Source organism: Peromyscus maniculatus, chromosome 17, assembly GCF_049852395.1.
Source record: "Peromyscus maniculatus bairdii isolate BWxNUB_F1_BW_parent chromosome 17, HU_Pman_BW_mat_3.1, whole genome shotgun sequence".
Taxonomy (NCBI): Eukaryota; Metazoa; Chordata; class Mammalia; order Rodentia; family Cricetidae; genus Peromyscus; species Peromyscus maniculatus.
Window position 1 is genome coordinate 19285583 of NC_134868.1, and position 13874 is coordinate 19299456.

Below are 13874 nucleotides of genomic sequence, written 5' to 3' on the forward strand. Positions count from 1 at the left end.
AACAGTGCTAGAAAATTCTGAAGCCCAATCAAATAGAAGCTTGCTAAGCCTTGCTTCCCCCCCTCAAAAAAATGGGGCATTCCTCATTTATCATAATTTCAATATATTCAAAGTAGGTCAAAGGTCATTTATTAAAATTAGATTCAGGATGTAATGTTGTAGCTTACAATCAACCTCCTATGGAGCCTCTACCAGCACTAAAATGCAAGAGGCTCATTGAGGTGAATTCAGGCACTGTATTTTTGCCATCTCCCACACATCTACCATTGCTACTTCTTGAGGTCTACCAATGGGATAATTTTCTCTTCATTTAACAGAAGTCTGGAAGACCTTCATTTCTACCATAAGCACTGTATTCGCTGCAGACATAAAAGCTTAGAAGGATGTGTGAGACTACTTAGTGATGCCTCCCAACAGCTGTTGTTATGCCTGGCACAAAGTAAACACACAAGAAAATACCAATTGTAGATCATTGAATTAGGCTTTCGTATTTTAAAATGGCAGCTCATTGTTTCCCCTTTGTCTCTGCCTGTTTCCTTTGTAGTCAACCTTTTGCTCATGCTGTTGGGCTATTTTACTGTTTAGCCTATTAATAATGTTAAGTAAGGGGATGTGTTTGTTGTGAGGAGAAACAATCCAATTGAATATTTTAATCTTTTAAAGAAATAACATGCATTCTGGCTTAAAAATGCTTTGTTTGAATATAATTTATAAACAACAATCTTCAAACCCTATTACACAGTAAACATAACTGTTATGATGAAATGATAGATTGTTTCAGATTCAGCATTTCCAGCATTTAAATCTTTTACGGACTATAGTGGCATTCTGTTATTTGCTAAGGTAGTTTCTCTTTTTAACATAAAGTTCTCTCCTGGAACTGCTCTTTGAACTACTATGTTCAGTCTTTTTTTTTACTTAACACCATTTTCTATTATTAAAATTCACAAAATGTGAGGACATGTCAACAAAGTCCTCGCATTCATTTTCTTACTTCAATCACCCTTCCAGCTCAGGGTCTAATTGACATGATTTAGCATTTCCATGTTGCTTGTAAGCAGTCTTTTCCTGCTTAATAGTCTGTTTCCATTTCCACACCAACTTAGAGATAACTGCTAACATGAAAAGATGACTAACACAGAATCTAAAAGTTTACCATTGTCTTTAATATACATTCAAAGTGGAGAATCAGCAGATGCATTTCGAAAACACTAAAAGACGAAACTGCTGTGTACTCCTATGCCATGCCAGACATTCACATCTTAGAATCTACATTCTGGAAAGCACCCATAGTTTAAAGTTAGTATTTGAAAAAAAAAATAGGTCAATATGGTTTATTGCAATGGCTGCTATACTAACCTTGACTGGTCAGAATACCCCAGCTAGCTTTTCGCTTAGAAGAACATTCCTCTACATTTGCTAGCTTTCTTTTCGTGAGGATTTGCTTAATGGCGTTCCCTTCCACAGCAATTTCTGCAGACATACTGTGGTTGGTGTTTTTGTCTGTAACAAGCAGGCGTCAAGAGTACAAGTGCTCTACCCAGAAGAAATATTAGCATCTGGCTGTCTACCTACTTTCTCCTTTCCTTCAGACTTCCACAAAGGTCCCTGTGTGCTGCCTGGAGAAAGGCTTCGACATTGAACTCTATTCAGAAATACTTGGAAAGGGGATGGCAGATGCAGCATGGGGGAAGGGCCAGAAATGCTGTAGCATTTTCTATTTTTAAAGTGGAGAATCTCCGCAGCAAGAAATGTTTAACTGTTTGTGTGATGCAAACCATAAAATATTAAAATCATTTTTGGGGGGTGGGAAGGGAGAACAGAAGAGAAATAAGCTGTTGCTTTCATGTCAAGGCCTATTTCAATGATAAGCAAGTCCACCGAAAGCAAAACTGCTCACTGATAAAAGCTGCAGACAGAACTTCATAGTCAAAAGGCTCAGAAGTAATCAATGACTCCTTGGGTTTTCCCCATCACCATCGAAAATAAGCATTATATATGTATAAGGACCAGCTGGTATCTAACTTGTGTTTTAATTTTGTGAGAATCCAAATTTGGAATTGAAAAATCACAGACTTCTTATTTACATAGGCACAGGTCACTATTGTGATTTTTCAGAGGTCATTTCTAAAGCAAAAGACGTCAGCAGGCGATTTCAGTACAGCTGTGATTTTTCACCCTAAAAGGTAAAGGAAGGAGCAGCTGGAGAGATGAGAGGAAACACTAAACATGTGCCTGTTATTTTTTTTTTCTGGCATGTAGAATTGAACAGGGCTCACGGGCCATGATGGAGGGAAGATGAGCAGCTAAACTGTGATGGGACTCCAAGGATTAACTGAGCTGCTCATCATATTACAGGGTATTAACATATTGAGATCTGCCCAGAGGAAAAATGGTGACAGAGCCCGTTATCTGCTCTAGTTTTTATTATCGTCATTAAGGCTCTAGCTGCTATTGGCCTATAGAGGACATGAAATAATCAAAGCTCTGTTCCCCTGTAATAAGTCAAGCAGCAGAGAAAAAATCATTTAATAAAATGGCTTTCCATGCTCTACCTGTTGATATCTGCTACCGCATTACAGTGCTGGTGTTTACATCAAATAAATCACTGAAAATACATTTGTCCTATCTCAAGTTCTGAGTTTACTATTTGGATAACCTGGAAAAGTCACCTAACTATACTCCTTCCTCATTTTCCATAACACAGGCTGTGTGTGTGTCATCATACTCTCTCTCTAAGATTCTTTGACTCATTTTTTTTTTTTTTTTTTTTTGGTTTTTCGAGACAGGGTTTCTCTGTGTAGCTTTGCGCCTTTCCTGGAACTCACTTGGTAGCCCAGGCTGGCCTCGAACTCACAGAGATCCGCCTGGCTCTGCCTCCCGAGTGCTGGGATTAAAGGCGTGTGCCACCACCGCCCGGCCATTGACTCATTTTTTATGAGTCACACACAAAAGAAAAGCTAGCACATGGGTTTTAGGCACAGTATATTACCACTGAGGGCCCTAAGTATTCCCGATAAAACTTAAGCTCAGAGACAGCTCAGCTTAGGCCATTTGTATGGGTGGCTCATTCCCCAGATGAAAGGGGGTCTGTTCAGTCTTTGGCATTCACGTGAGCCAGTGATAATGAACCATTGGCTCCCTGTGGCATAGTTTATACTCGCAAGGAGAGTACAAATTCTTTACATAGTATTTTGTTTAAAAAGCAATTAAATCAATTAAAGGAAAATGGAATGTTGAGCTTACGATGGTTTAGCTTCATGCTGTTAATGTAAAAATAAATGCAGGAAGCTTTAAATGCCACAACAGTTTTGTTCTTAAAACAGTTTTAGATATGGTGTATTATACTAAACTGTCTTGGTGCCTGGCTCTCTACCTAAGTTGTGTGGTACAACTGAAAGGCCTAAGTCACTATGTTATTTCCCAGGCCCATCTTTTAAATGGCATTCCATTTTGAAAAGTATCTCAAATATGAAAATTAAGAACACCTCAGAAGTTTTTCTAAGCCTCTGGTGATGTAAACAAATTTTAAGTGCAAAGAGGGGGGAAAATAACCTATTATTACAACTTTGCTACACCAGCATAATTCCTTACCACTTTTTTAAAAATTAGTATGCCCATAGATAAATGTAGCCTCCCCATAAAAGAAGTCTGTCTTTGCAGCTAATGGAGAACATCACAGAAAAATATAACAGGACAGAATGGAGAGATCAAGAGATCATGGGAAGCCAAGCAGGCCTCAATGGATATAACTACATCACAGCTCCTGCATTTGTGGCTCAGAAAACATTGGGGAAGAGGAGGATGAAAGACTGTAAGAACTAGAATACCAGAAAGTCTTCTGTGAATACATCTCTCCTATAAATGGCTACATAAGCAAGACCACAAGAATGACAATATCAATGGACATGTTAATGTGGAAGGTGGGAAATGTCATGGAGTCTCACTCCCAGACAAAGAACTAGAGGCAACTAGTGACTTCTGGGAGAAGGAGAATTAGCCTCTAACAAGAAGGAGAACGCTTTTTGGTTGTTCAATACAGAGGGCCAGCTTTGAAAGTATATATACACACTATCAACAAAATCAGGCTCAAGCAGGTTATATAATATTTGTGCATACACATGCATACTTATACACATATATGCATGCATGTGTATGACAATAATAGTGAAACAAAAGTTCATTAACTTCAGGGAGGTTATGGGATGAGTTTGAGGGAGGGTAAGTGGGAGAGCTAGAGAAAGGAATGGGGGTGATACAATACTATTTTAATTATCTATCTGTCTATCTATCTATCTATCTATCTATCTATCTATCTATCTATCTATCTACCTACCTACCTACTATAAAAGAAAACACTGAATTTGACCATACCTATATACTTAATGGAGTAATGTGCTGACTTGCAGATAGACTGAGACAAACTTTTTCAATTTTAACATTGTAAATTATTTAAAAGGAAAAGATTTTTAAAAGCAACTTAATGGATTAAAGGATATGTTATAGATTTTTCAATAAGAAAAGTACAAAGTATTGAATAGCTCATGCTTATTTTACACATGCTGTTCTTAGCTCTATTATTTCATTAAAATAAAATACAGTAAATTAAATATTTGAAGTAGATCCCTTTAGATGTTGGTTATCTATGTACTCTGTTATCCCTACTTAAACAGAAGAAGCTATTATCTTTTCTAGTGTAAATGCAAAAAACCAAGTTGGCTATATTATTGGGTATCATTAGGTCATAATAAGTAGGTAGATAGACCAGCATAAGACAAAACACTAGAGAAACTAAGACAAATTATATCCCATAGAAGATTATGGACTCTAAATTACTAAATCTTCAAAAAAAATGTAACTAAAATATACTGTGGACTAGAGATGACCCAGTAGTCTGAACACATAGGTATCTTTGGTGTTGTCACTGATCTCCAGTGAGAAAGTGATGTTGAAACTCACAATGTTTCAGAAAAAGGCACCAGAAGTCACTTAAGACATGTAAGTGCTTCTAGAAGAGAGCAATCCTTATTTCTAAACACTGCAAGCCAGAAAGCTAAAACCTGGGAATGATTATCACAGAAATCTACATAATGACCTAAGACATGATTTGGCAAGAATGAACTTAAAAAAAAAATAGAAAGAGGGCTTACCTTCTGACCACTTAGAAAATCTAAATTCAAGGCACAAATTTAAACTTTTTTCTTAAGTTGGTACAACCAATCACATAGATTATTGTTTCTGAGAGATAGCATCTGGGTGAATGCATGGTTATTCAAAGATTAGCATTTCTGAGAGTACATTTCTGAATGATGGGACTTGGATCCAGAGCAAATTTCCTTCCACTATCAGGAAAAATAGAGTAACCAAGCAAAGCCCTGCTGAAGTCTGGATGGACTCCTTCCCCAGTGTTTTACTAAGCAAATAGCAACATAACCACCACCCACCTTCAACAATTATCAACTCACAACTTGTCTTTTGTCATCTGTAATGTACTCTACAAAAGCTTCTAGGGTTATTTGGCGATGAATCTCAGTTTATAGTTTCATCCGTAAATACTTCAGCATCTGTCTCTAACCTTTTCTTTATAATCACAGCATTCTATCAAAGAACCATCAGTGATGTTATTATATAAACAAAGATGGGTTGACAGTTTTTATTTATCCATAGAGGAGCTCAATTTATAAACTTGCTTCTACAGGGATACTTTAATTTATATAGCCTTCACATCCTTTATTATTGGGAAGGTTTTTGTTCTCTATTTACTATCGTTGTGTCCATATGGGGTGTGTGTTGTGTGTCTGTATGCACACATCTCACATGTACCGCTTCAGGGATTGTCAGGTTTGCATAGTGACCACCTTTCCCTCCGAGCAACCCCTTTGTCCTTACCCCATTTTCTAAACTGTAACATTCTCATCCCTAACAGATGTCTATTCAGTAATCCAAAGTACTGATGAGCCAGTGAGGACTGGACAGGATCTTCACTTTATGGCATCACAAAAGCACCTAAGAATGTCTTACCTCCCAGTGGCAAGTTTTCCCCCTTACAGAGCCGCATTACTCACTCCCTGGGCTATGCCAGAGCTTCCTTATAAGGCCAGGTGTTCACATGGTTCCTAGGAGACATTTCAGAGCCCCATTCTTGCTCCATTTTACTTCTTATTCTATTTTACTTATGCATTTGAATAGCTAAGTCTGCTGGCCCAGGAATTTTAAGTGTGGGTAGATGAAGTCTGAGGGCAAGTCAGACAGGAGTGTCCGGAGTGATTGTTATCTAACAGTTAGCCTTTGTTCAAAAGTCAGGGAAACCTACAGTTGACAGTCTTGTGGTCCATGATATTCCCCCTCTTAAGCAGAGCAGAGTGGGTAGAAAGGGGCATAGGCAACTTCAAAGTCACACTTACGGGAAAGATGGTTGGGCTATCTACAGAATAGCACCTAAGAGCAAGGCACAAAGGACATTGTATCATCAGTGTGTGCCGAGAACATTTTGAGAAGACATGCTCCATAAGTAAGTCTTTTAAACTTCACCAGCTTGGGTACAATTTAAAAAACATAAGCAAGTGTTGTTAGGTCCAAAAGAAACTCGGGATGAATGGCTGTGGGCCTGTTAGCATACCAAAGCACATGCTGGCCTCTCAGGGCCTCTAGGAGCTCTCTGCAAGTGCCTGTAGCAGAGTCTGGCTCCTTGGATCCTCTCAGCTCTTTTCATCTCACCCCCCTACCCTAAACTTCTCCAGCTTCCCTTCCTGCTTCCCTTCTCATTCTTATAGAACCTTGCCATTTCGGCCAGGCCACGTGCTCACTCTCTTGGTTCTTTTTGCCTCCTTGGTCATCTTGTCCTACTCTCCTCTCTCCCCTCTACCTCTCACCCCCACCACCATGGCCTGGTTCAGTCAACTACTTTTTTTCTCCTTTTCTCCCTGCTGTGGACTCTTTCAGATGCCTCTGGCTGGACTCACCCTCCATCTACAATGAAAATTTAAAAAAAAATAAAACTTCTCTTCAACCACACCTCGGATCGGTCATGTCCTCATTTCATCCTCATTTCATCCCAGCATAAAACGCGGTATTTAAAAGATCAACCATTTTCATGTGAAAAAAAAAAAAAAAGACCTTAAAAACTAGGAATGAGGAGTTATCCTGTTATTTTTGTTGTTGTTGTTGTTGTTGTTATTTTTGCTTTTAAGATAGGGTCTTGTGTAGCCCAGGCTGTCCTCAAATTCTTCTGTGGCTGGGATGACAGCTCTGTGCTACCATGTCATGACTGACTTCTCGTTTTGTAAATGTACAGAAGAAGCAGTGGATTTTGAAGTAAACTGAAGCAGCAACGCATTTGAAGCCTAGAGTCTCCCAATTCCACAGGTGCTAGAAGGTCTTGGGTGTTTAAGCCATGTGGCCTAGACAATGTCTACCTCACAGGATTGGTGGTTTGAGCTGAATATTGTTATCTAAATAGTTCCCCCGGTGAACCTGAGATCCACAGAGAACTGATGGAAGGTAAGTGTTTACAAATGCAGTCTCACGCGTTACACGGGAAACGTCTTAATAACTCAGTTGTCCATACCCCAAGGCTTTTACTGGTGTGAAAGTGTGCATAATCCAATTCATTACTTCACTATGTCAATACACCACTCCTGAATTTCCCTTGATTATCTCCATATTTATTTCTAATTCCATTGCTCTTGAGGCCAAGCTGTGGAGATGCTATCAAAAAGCCTAAGAGTGCAGCTCCTGGAAGGCTCTCACTCAGTACACACAAGAGTCTGGCTTTGATCGCCAGCATGGAAAAAGGCAATACTGGAACAGTCGCTGACAGTGTTGTTCCCACCCACTGGCCACCATCTCATCCACCTGTTCTCTACTTATTTAGGAAATGGCTGAGGTTTTCTTCAAAATAATTTACTCGGAAAATTTCACAAGTTTGTCTGTGCTCTCTTACAAAAGCAAGTTGGTATGTACCAGAACATTATTTTTCTTCCCAATTTATAACCAGGGTGATATTTAAAATAAAAAATGTTCACAATAAAATCCATAGAAAGCTCATTCATCACGCTAGATTTAATTAGTGAATACTTGAAAAATTTCCCGAATATATTATTCATGAATGAAAGTATCCTAAAATTTCTTTTCTTGTAGTGACAGTTAGAGGATGGAGTAAAGAACTGTTGGCTTGATCTCTCTGAGTATGAGGGATATGTTATGCTAAATTATATATTCTACCTTTGCAGAATCTGATTAAGAAATCACTGTACCTGATGTGGGGGTTGGAGTCACCACAGACAACCTCACTAATCGAGGTGTGCATATAACTCTGTGTGCATATGTGAAGTGGAGGAAACCAAATCTGAGGCAGAACCTACAGGGAAAGCCTGCAACCATCTCTGTCTCTGAATATGCTCTTACTCTATGACAGGTGACAAGAGAAGAGCTGGTGTCCTCCATAAAACTGTTCATAGGCCTGACTTGGGGACACCAGCAGATTGAAAGGGGGAGATCAGGTGGAGCATAGGTAGCTGTAGATCTGGATGTCTGAACTGACTAGTGGCATTTGCAAACAGCCACAATACCTGCTGCCCTACACTAACTCCACAGGGTAAAACTGGCCCCTTTGTTATGCTGCTAGCGAACCTTATACTAACTTCTCTGGTCCGGCCAATTCAATACAGAAAACACACACACACACAAAATGAGAGTAGTTCTAGCATAATGAAGGCAACACATCACAAAACCTCACCAAGTGGCAGATAAACAACACCAAGAAGAGAACCACAGCTGGAATGGTTTTAAAATAGAGGAGGTTGTTACCAGAAAATGTACAGCTCTAACAGGCAGAAGCCAAAAGTGTCTTTTCTGATGACCTTTATTCCATGCTGAATATTGTTGGGTCGCTCTCCCTGACTGTCTACATCTTCTGAACACCTGCTCTACTAGTAAGAGTAGTGGTTCTCCCATGTACACCAAGGAGTAAGTGTTCATTTTTGTGGAGAAAAAGAACACTAAAAATGATCTAGCAGCATGTTCTAAGTTCATTAAGTGTGTTTGGTGGAGGCAATGGGGACAAATGCAAATAAGATAACTTGACCCACCATGTGCTCCAACTCAGCACGGGAGATACTTGAGAAGAAGTACATGATGGAAGTATCTATCATTTGCAAGCCCATAAGAAGAGCCCTAAAATAACTGCCATTTGCAGATCTGTTGAGTACATTCTGGAAGTTCAGAGAAATGGTGGGATGGCTGAGGTCATGAGCACAACAATGTCCAGGCATAACTAGGGCTCTCTATGCTGAAAGCTTTCCTGGTACAGAAATAATTAACTACAAGTCAAAATATGAAGAACATATAACATTTTAGAACTAGAAGCAGACTTAGGTACTGTCTACTCCAAAGGTTCACAAACACCTTCAGAAAGCCTTAGGCACTTAATAGAATTGCCAGAGGGTGCTGGGATGTGCAGGACAGTGTTTTCACACAGAGGAGCATCGAAGGTATCCACTTCTGAAGTGAGCTTCCAGATCATTTCAAAAGAAAGGGTCGATGAGGATGGGGGTAAGTGGGTAGGATTCAAACACAACTGATCCTGTCTCATGCATTTTTCTGATAAAACTGATGTTAAGAAAAGTAAAGTGTTAGGCTACGTCACCACCAAGATCAAGAGCAAAGCAACAGTAGAGCCTAGGGTATCTCATGTTACCTTAAGCTCTTTCTACCATACTATTTTGCTACCCGGCACTACAGGCTAACATATCTGAACCAGTGAATACAAAATAAGGAATGCAAAACCATATTTAATCACCAATACCACATAGATCATGAAACATTGTCTAAGTTCATAAAGGCACAGCTTTAGGATAGCCTCCCGCACTTGTGTACGAACAAAGTGTTTACTAATCTCCCAAAGGAACACTTTTGTTACATGCTATACTTTGTTCACATACATTTATATCTGTCTCTACAGGTTGCCGGCTTGAAATCTTAGAAGGGTCACAAATCTGTAGATGGAGTAAAATTAGCAACTTGTGTTCTCTAGTCTGAATACAACAGCTGCAAGGGAAACAAATATGATATGCACCATAGACAAGAACTTATTATATTTTACATATAACTTTCTCCTCCACAGAATTCTAGCCACACAATTTTTTTTACCATGACTAAGCACATGCTCATACAAGGCTTGGTTTCTGGCAGCTGTTAAGATGCTTTATGTTGACTTTTTCCACATGAAAGTTGAGTGTATTTGCAAAAGCACTTAAGAACAGAAAACATAGAAAACCACAAATCATATGGGCCTCAATTCTAACTTTAAACGCCAAGTTGGCATCTTGTCCACTTTGGCAGATCAGCCGTGAATGTTGTTCAAGCACTGTCTTTGTCAAAAAGAAGGCCCAGCCCACTGGGGAGAATGGTGTTCTCTCCTTCCCTGTCATTAAGATGACGACAGGAGAACCCTAAGGATTCCCAATAATAGACATAAAGCGTTCCTTCACAAACCTCCAGATGAATAAACCAGCTGTGTATGAGGGCCAAAGCAAAATGTCTACCTTGTGTTCATCATTCCAACCACTTGGCTAATTAAAACATGGGCTGGGATTCAGCAGGAGTTAAAAAAAAAAAAAAAGAGTAACGTCACAGGTTAAGTCTAAAGATGTGAAGTCCTTACCATAAGAGCTGTTTCCTCCTAACTCCAACACTTCCTGAAGAAGGAAGGGAGGCTCTTAAGACTCCAAAAGCTAGTTGAATTGTCAAGGCTCAGGAAGCTCATGAAACTTAGTAGTCTCAAAAAAGTTACATGATTTAAACAGACCCTGACCCACCTTATAAGCCTCCTAAACAATTGCAGGAGAGAAAAGCAAGTCTCCAGTGGAGCTGCCTGCAGTTTGGGCAGGGAGCTGGATGAATGCAGCTTTTGTGAATCAACACACATGCTCTATTTACCTTCAGTCCAGTAGAAGCAAATGTTTGACAAGATTTAAAAAGACTGATAATAAATTTTTTAAAAGTGAGTTATTTTTTTTTCAAAGAATTTCTGTGAAGGAAAATTCCTTTGACATGGTAAGATTATAGAAGAAATTCTTGCAAAAATGTTTAAAACTCCCATCTGTGAGCGAGGCTGTCTGAACAGAATTTTGCTTAGCTCCTAGTCAACTAGCCAACCCCTTTGCACTACTTTGCTCCAGTTCTATGTGATGGCTCAGGACAACTCATCTTCCTTCATGGAGGATATCACAGTATCCAAAATTACCAAGGATATTCTGAATCTCCAGTATAAAATCCACTGCTTATCTTGTTTGGGTTTTTGGCCAGCTTTGTGTTTTGTAGACTCTTTGAATAATTCAGACTCTCTGCTACTCATCCTTCTGCATGGTGGATTTTTCCCCCTATTCATTCTCCGCTCCTTTTGTCAGTATGAAGGACTAACTAGCGTAGAAGTAGCTGCTGGGAGTAGCAAAAGTTTGCAGCCAACAGAACCTGACTTGAAATCATTCCATTTCTAGATGTTTAACGAACACATAATAACTTACTAAATACTACAGGGCCCCCATTGATTAGTATAAAACTGACATATCAACTCAAACACTTCAATTCTGAAATTATTTACCTGTTGAATTAACACAGTTGGAATACAAGGCAAGCTTAGCAGATACCATTTGGCATGATTACATGCTTCTTAGCAAATATAGTTTGTTATTAGAATTTCAAAGTGTTTTTTTTAATTTTTAATTTTTTGGAATTTCACTCATGACTATGCTGTATTTATATCATTTCTATCCCCCATTCTTTCCCCTCTAACTACTTCCATGTCCTCTCCATCCTCTCTCAAATTTGTGATCTCTTCTTCCAGAATAATTATTGTTTTACACACACACACACACACACACACACTGTATCCAATTAGTGTTGTCATTGTGTACAAATGTTTAGGGCTAGCCACTTAGGATTGGATACCCTATCAGCAGTTTCACTACTAAATTATAGCAAGTTACATACCATTTTGAAACTTTAAAATAACACTGTAATGTAAAAAGCTAACATTTATACAGTGTAAGCTCTAAGTCACGTGTAGTAGGAAGTGGTTTCAGTAATTTTACACAACTTATCTCGAATGTAAGGTTTACACTAATTCATTAGAGTAAAGGTTGTTATTTTTATTTTACTGATGAAGAAACTGAGGCTGGCATACATTAAGCTGTTTTCCATGGATCACACAACTAAAGCAAGCTAGAACCATAATAGATCTGTGTCTGCCTGAGTAATTTACTTGGCAATATGTAATGTAAATTTAATCCCCATTTTCTCTAAGTAGGGTCTTTTATTCATTCTACAAATATTTGCTGACTTTCTTCAATATCTAAAGCATTGCTTTTCCTGTATGCCATGAATAGCTATTTCAAAGATCAAGTGACATTTTGTCTAGTAAGCTATGATTTCCTTCTTCAGAATAACAATAGCCTTGAAGTATCCATTTTACTTGTCATACTGTTTTCATTTAGTCTATACTTAAGCACTTGGCAGGAGCTGGATTTGTCTCAGATTAAGTATGTATGTGCTAAGTATACTCTTTTTTTTCACCTGAATATTTTGTCTTCTAAAAATATTTTAACAATAAAAATATCAATTTTAATTCTGTAGACTTAAATGGAATTAATTATGTAGAATTAAATTCTGTGGTTGTATAACATAATAATATAACATGATTGAACTTTAAATAATTAATTCCATTGTTTAATCCAATTGACCAACATAAATGAAATTTTAAAAATTAAATCCATTTCAGTAGATCCTAATTGCTCATCTTTCTTAGAGAGATGATCCCATCTTCCATGGTCTTGGAATACCACATCAGTTAGATACACAAATATTGTTATAGGACTTAAAATTCAGGAGGTTGTTGTAACCCAAACTGGCACTGTTTTGTTGACATTTTTAACTAGAAAAAAAGCCATAAAACTTAGCCAGTGAGCCATTTCATCATTAATTGTATGAAGTGGGAATGACAGAAGGAAAGAGGAATCAAGATTGTATTCAACTCCTTGATTTGGGATGCTAGAAGAGCCCCTATGAAGGCACTCTTCATGATCTTCTGTGTATTCAAACTCAAAAGGAACTAACACTGCTTCATTTTCCAAATTTACCACTGTGGGTCAAGTTCAAGAGGGAAAGAAGAGACAACACAAAGCTTCTAAATTCAGTCATTAATTTTCCATACCTCGTCATTCTAAAAATTCCTTTCGTCTTTCACTTGAAGGGTGGTAGAAGTTATTATTTTTCTAGTCACCGAGGGAGAATTCAGAAAACATCAGTGCTTTCATTTCTCATCAGCGGCCAGTCAAGAATGTGTTAAGTTGTTACTGAGTTGGGTCAGAGGCATTCTTGGTTCTGCACTCATGATTGAAGCACTATGGTACTGGAACGAAATCTTTTTAGATGGATGGACGGCTTCCTCCCACACCCGGACAGCCTCACCCGGCTCACTCTAATGAGGGGCCTTGTGATGTTAGGATGGAGATCAGTAGATGTTCAGCGAATAAACCTCAGTTTGTCATTTTTCCTCTGACTCAAGCCGCACACTTGACAGCTGCCAGGAGCCAGTGCTTCTATTTCAGAACAAGAGTGGCATTCCGGTGTGACATTTCAGTTTGTTTGTTCTCTGCCCGGAGTTTAAGACTATAAGCCTTCTGGAAAGAGTATGTGGATTGCTGAAGGTTTCTATTTTACTCAGTGGGTAATGGTGCCATGGATATTTAACTGCCCTGTTGGAGAAAAGCTGCCCTCATGCCACTTCACAGTTATACACATTCCTGAAGGGCCCCAAATGTTAACTGTTCTTCTGATCCCCAGCAAAGAATGTTGAACAGCTGCTTGGTGACTGG

At 38.7% G+C, this 13874-nt stretch overlaps 1 protein-coding gene and 1 long non-coding RNA gene across 4 annotated transcripts in view; one reads left to right on the top strand and one right to left on the bottom strand.

Moving 5' to 3' along the window:
• Positions 1 to 13874, bottom strand: part of Asb5 (ankyrin repeat and SOCS box containing 5) — a 41514-nt gene that overhangs the window by 16952 nt on the left and 10688 nt on the right. Inside the window, exon 1 of one of the 3 annotated variants that reach the window (XM_042262474.2) lies at positions 6022 to 6204. The exons of 1 other annotated variant lie outside the window; for it this stretch is intronic. In XM_042262474.2, coding sequence (XP_042118408.1) covers positions 6022 to 6058 — 37 coding nt within the window. In that variant the 5' untranslated portion in view covers positions 6059 to 6204. Of the gene's footprint in view, positions 1 to 1359; positions 1499 to 6021; positions 6205 to 13874 lie in introns of those variants that run through there. One more of the 3 variants, XM_006970911.4, reaches the window with a different exon arrangement.
• LOC143269024 (uncharacterized) lies at positions 6309 to 7922 on the top strand. Its single transcript, XR_013045291.1, has 4 exons — positions 6309 to 6511; positions 6943 to 7069; positions 7295 to 7500; positions 7691 to 7922. It is a non-coding gene; the product is annotated as an uncharacterized LOC143269024 (long non-coding RNA).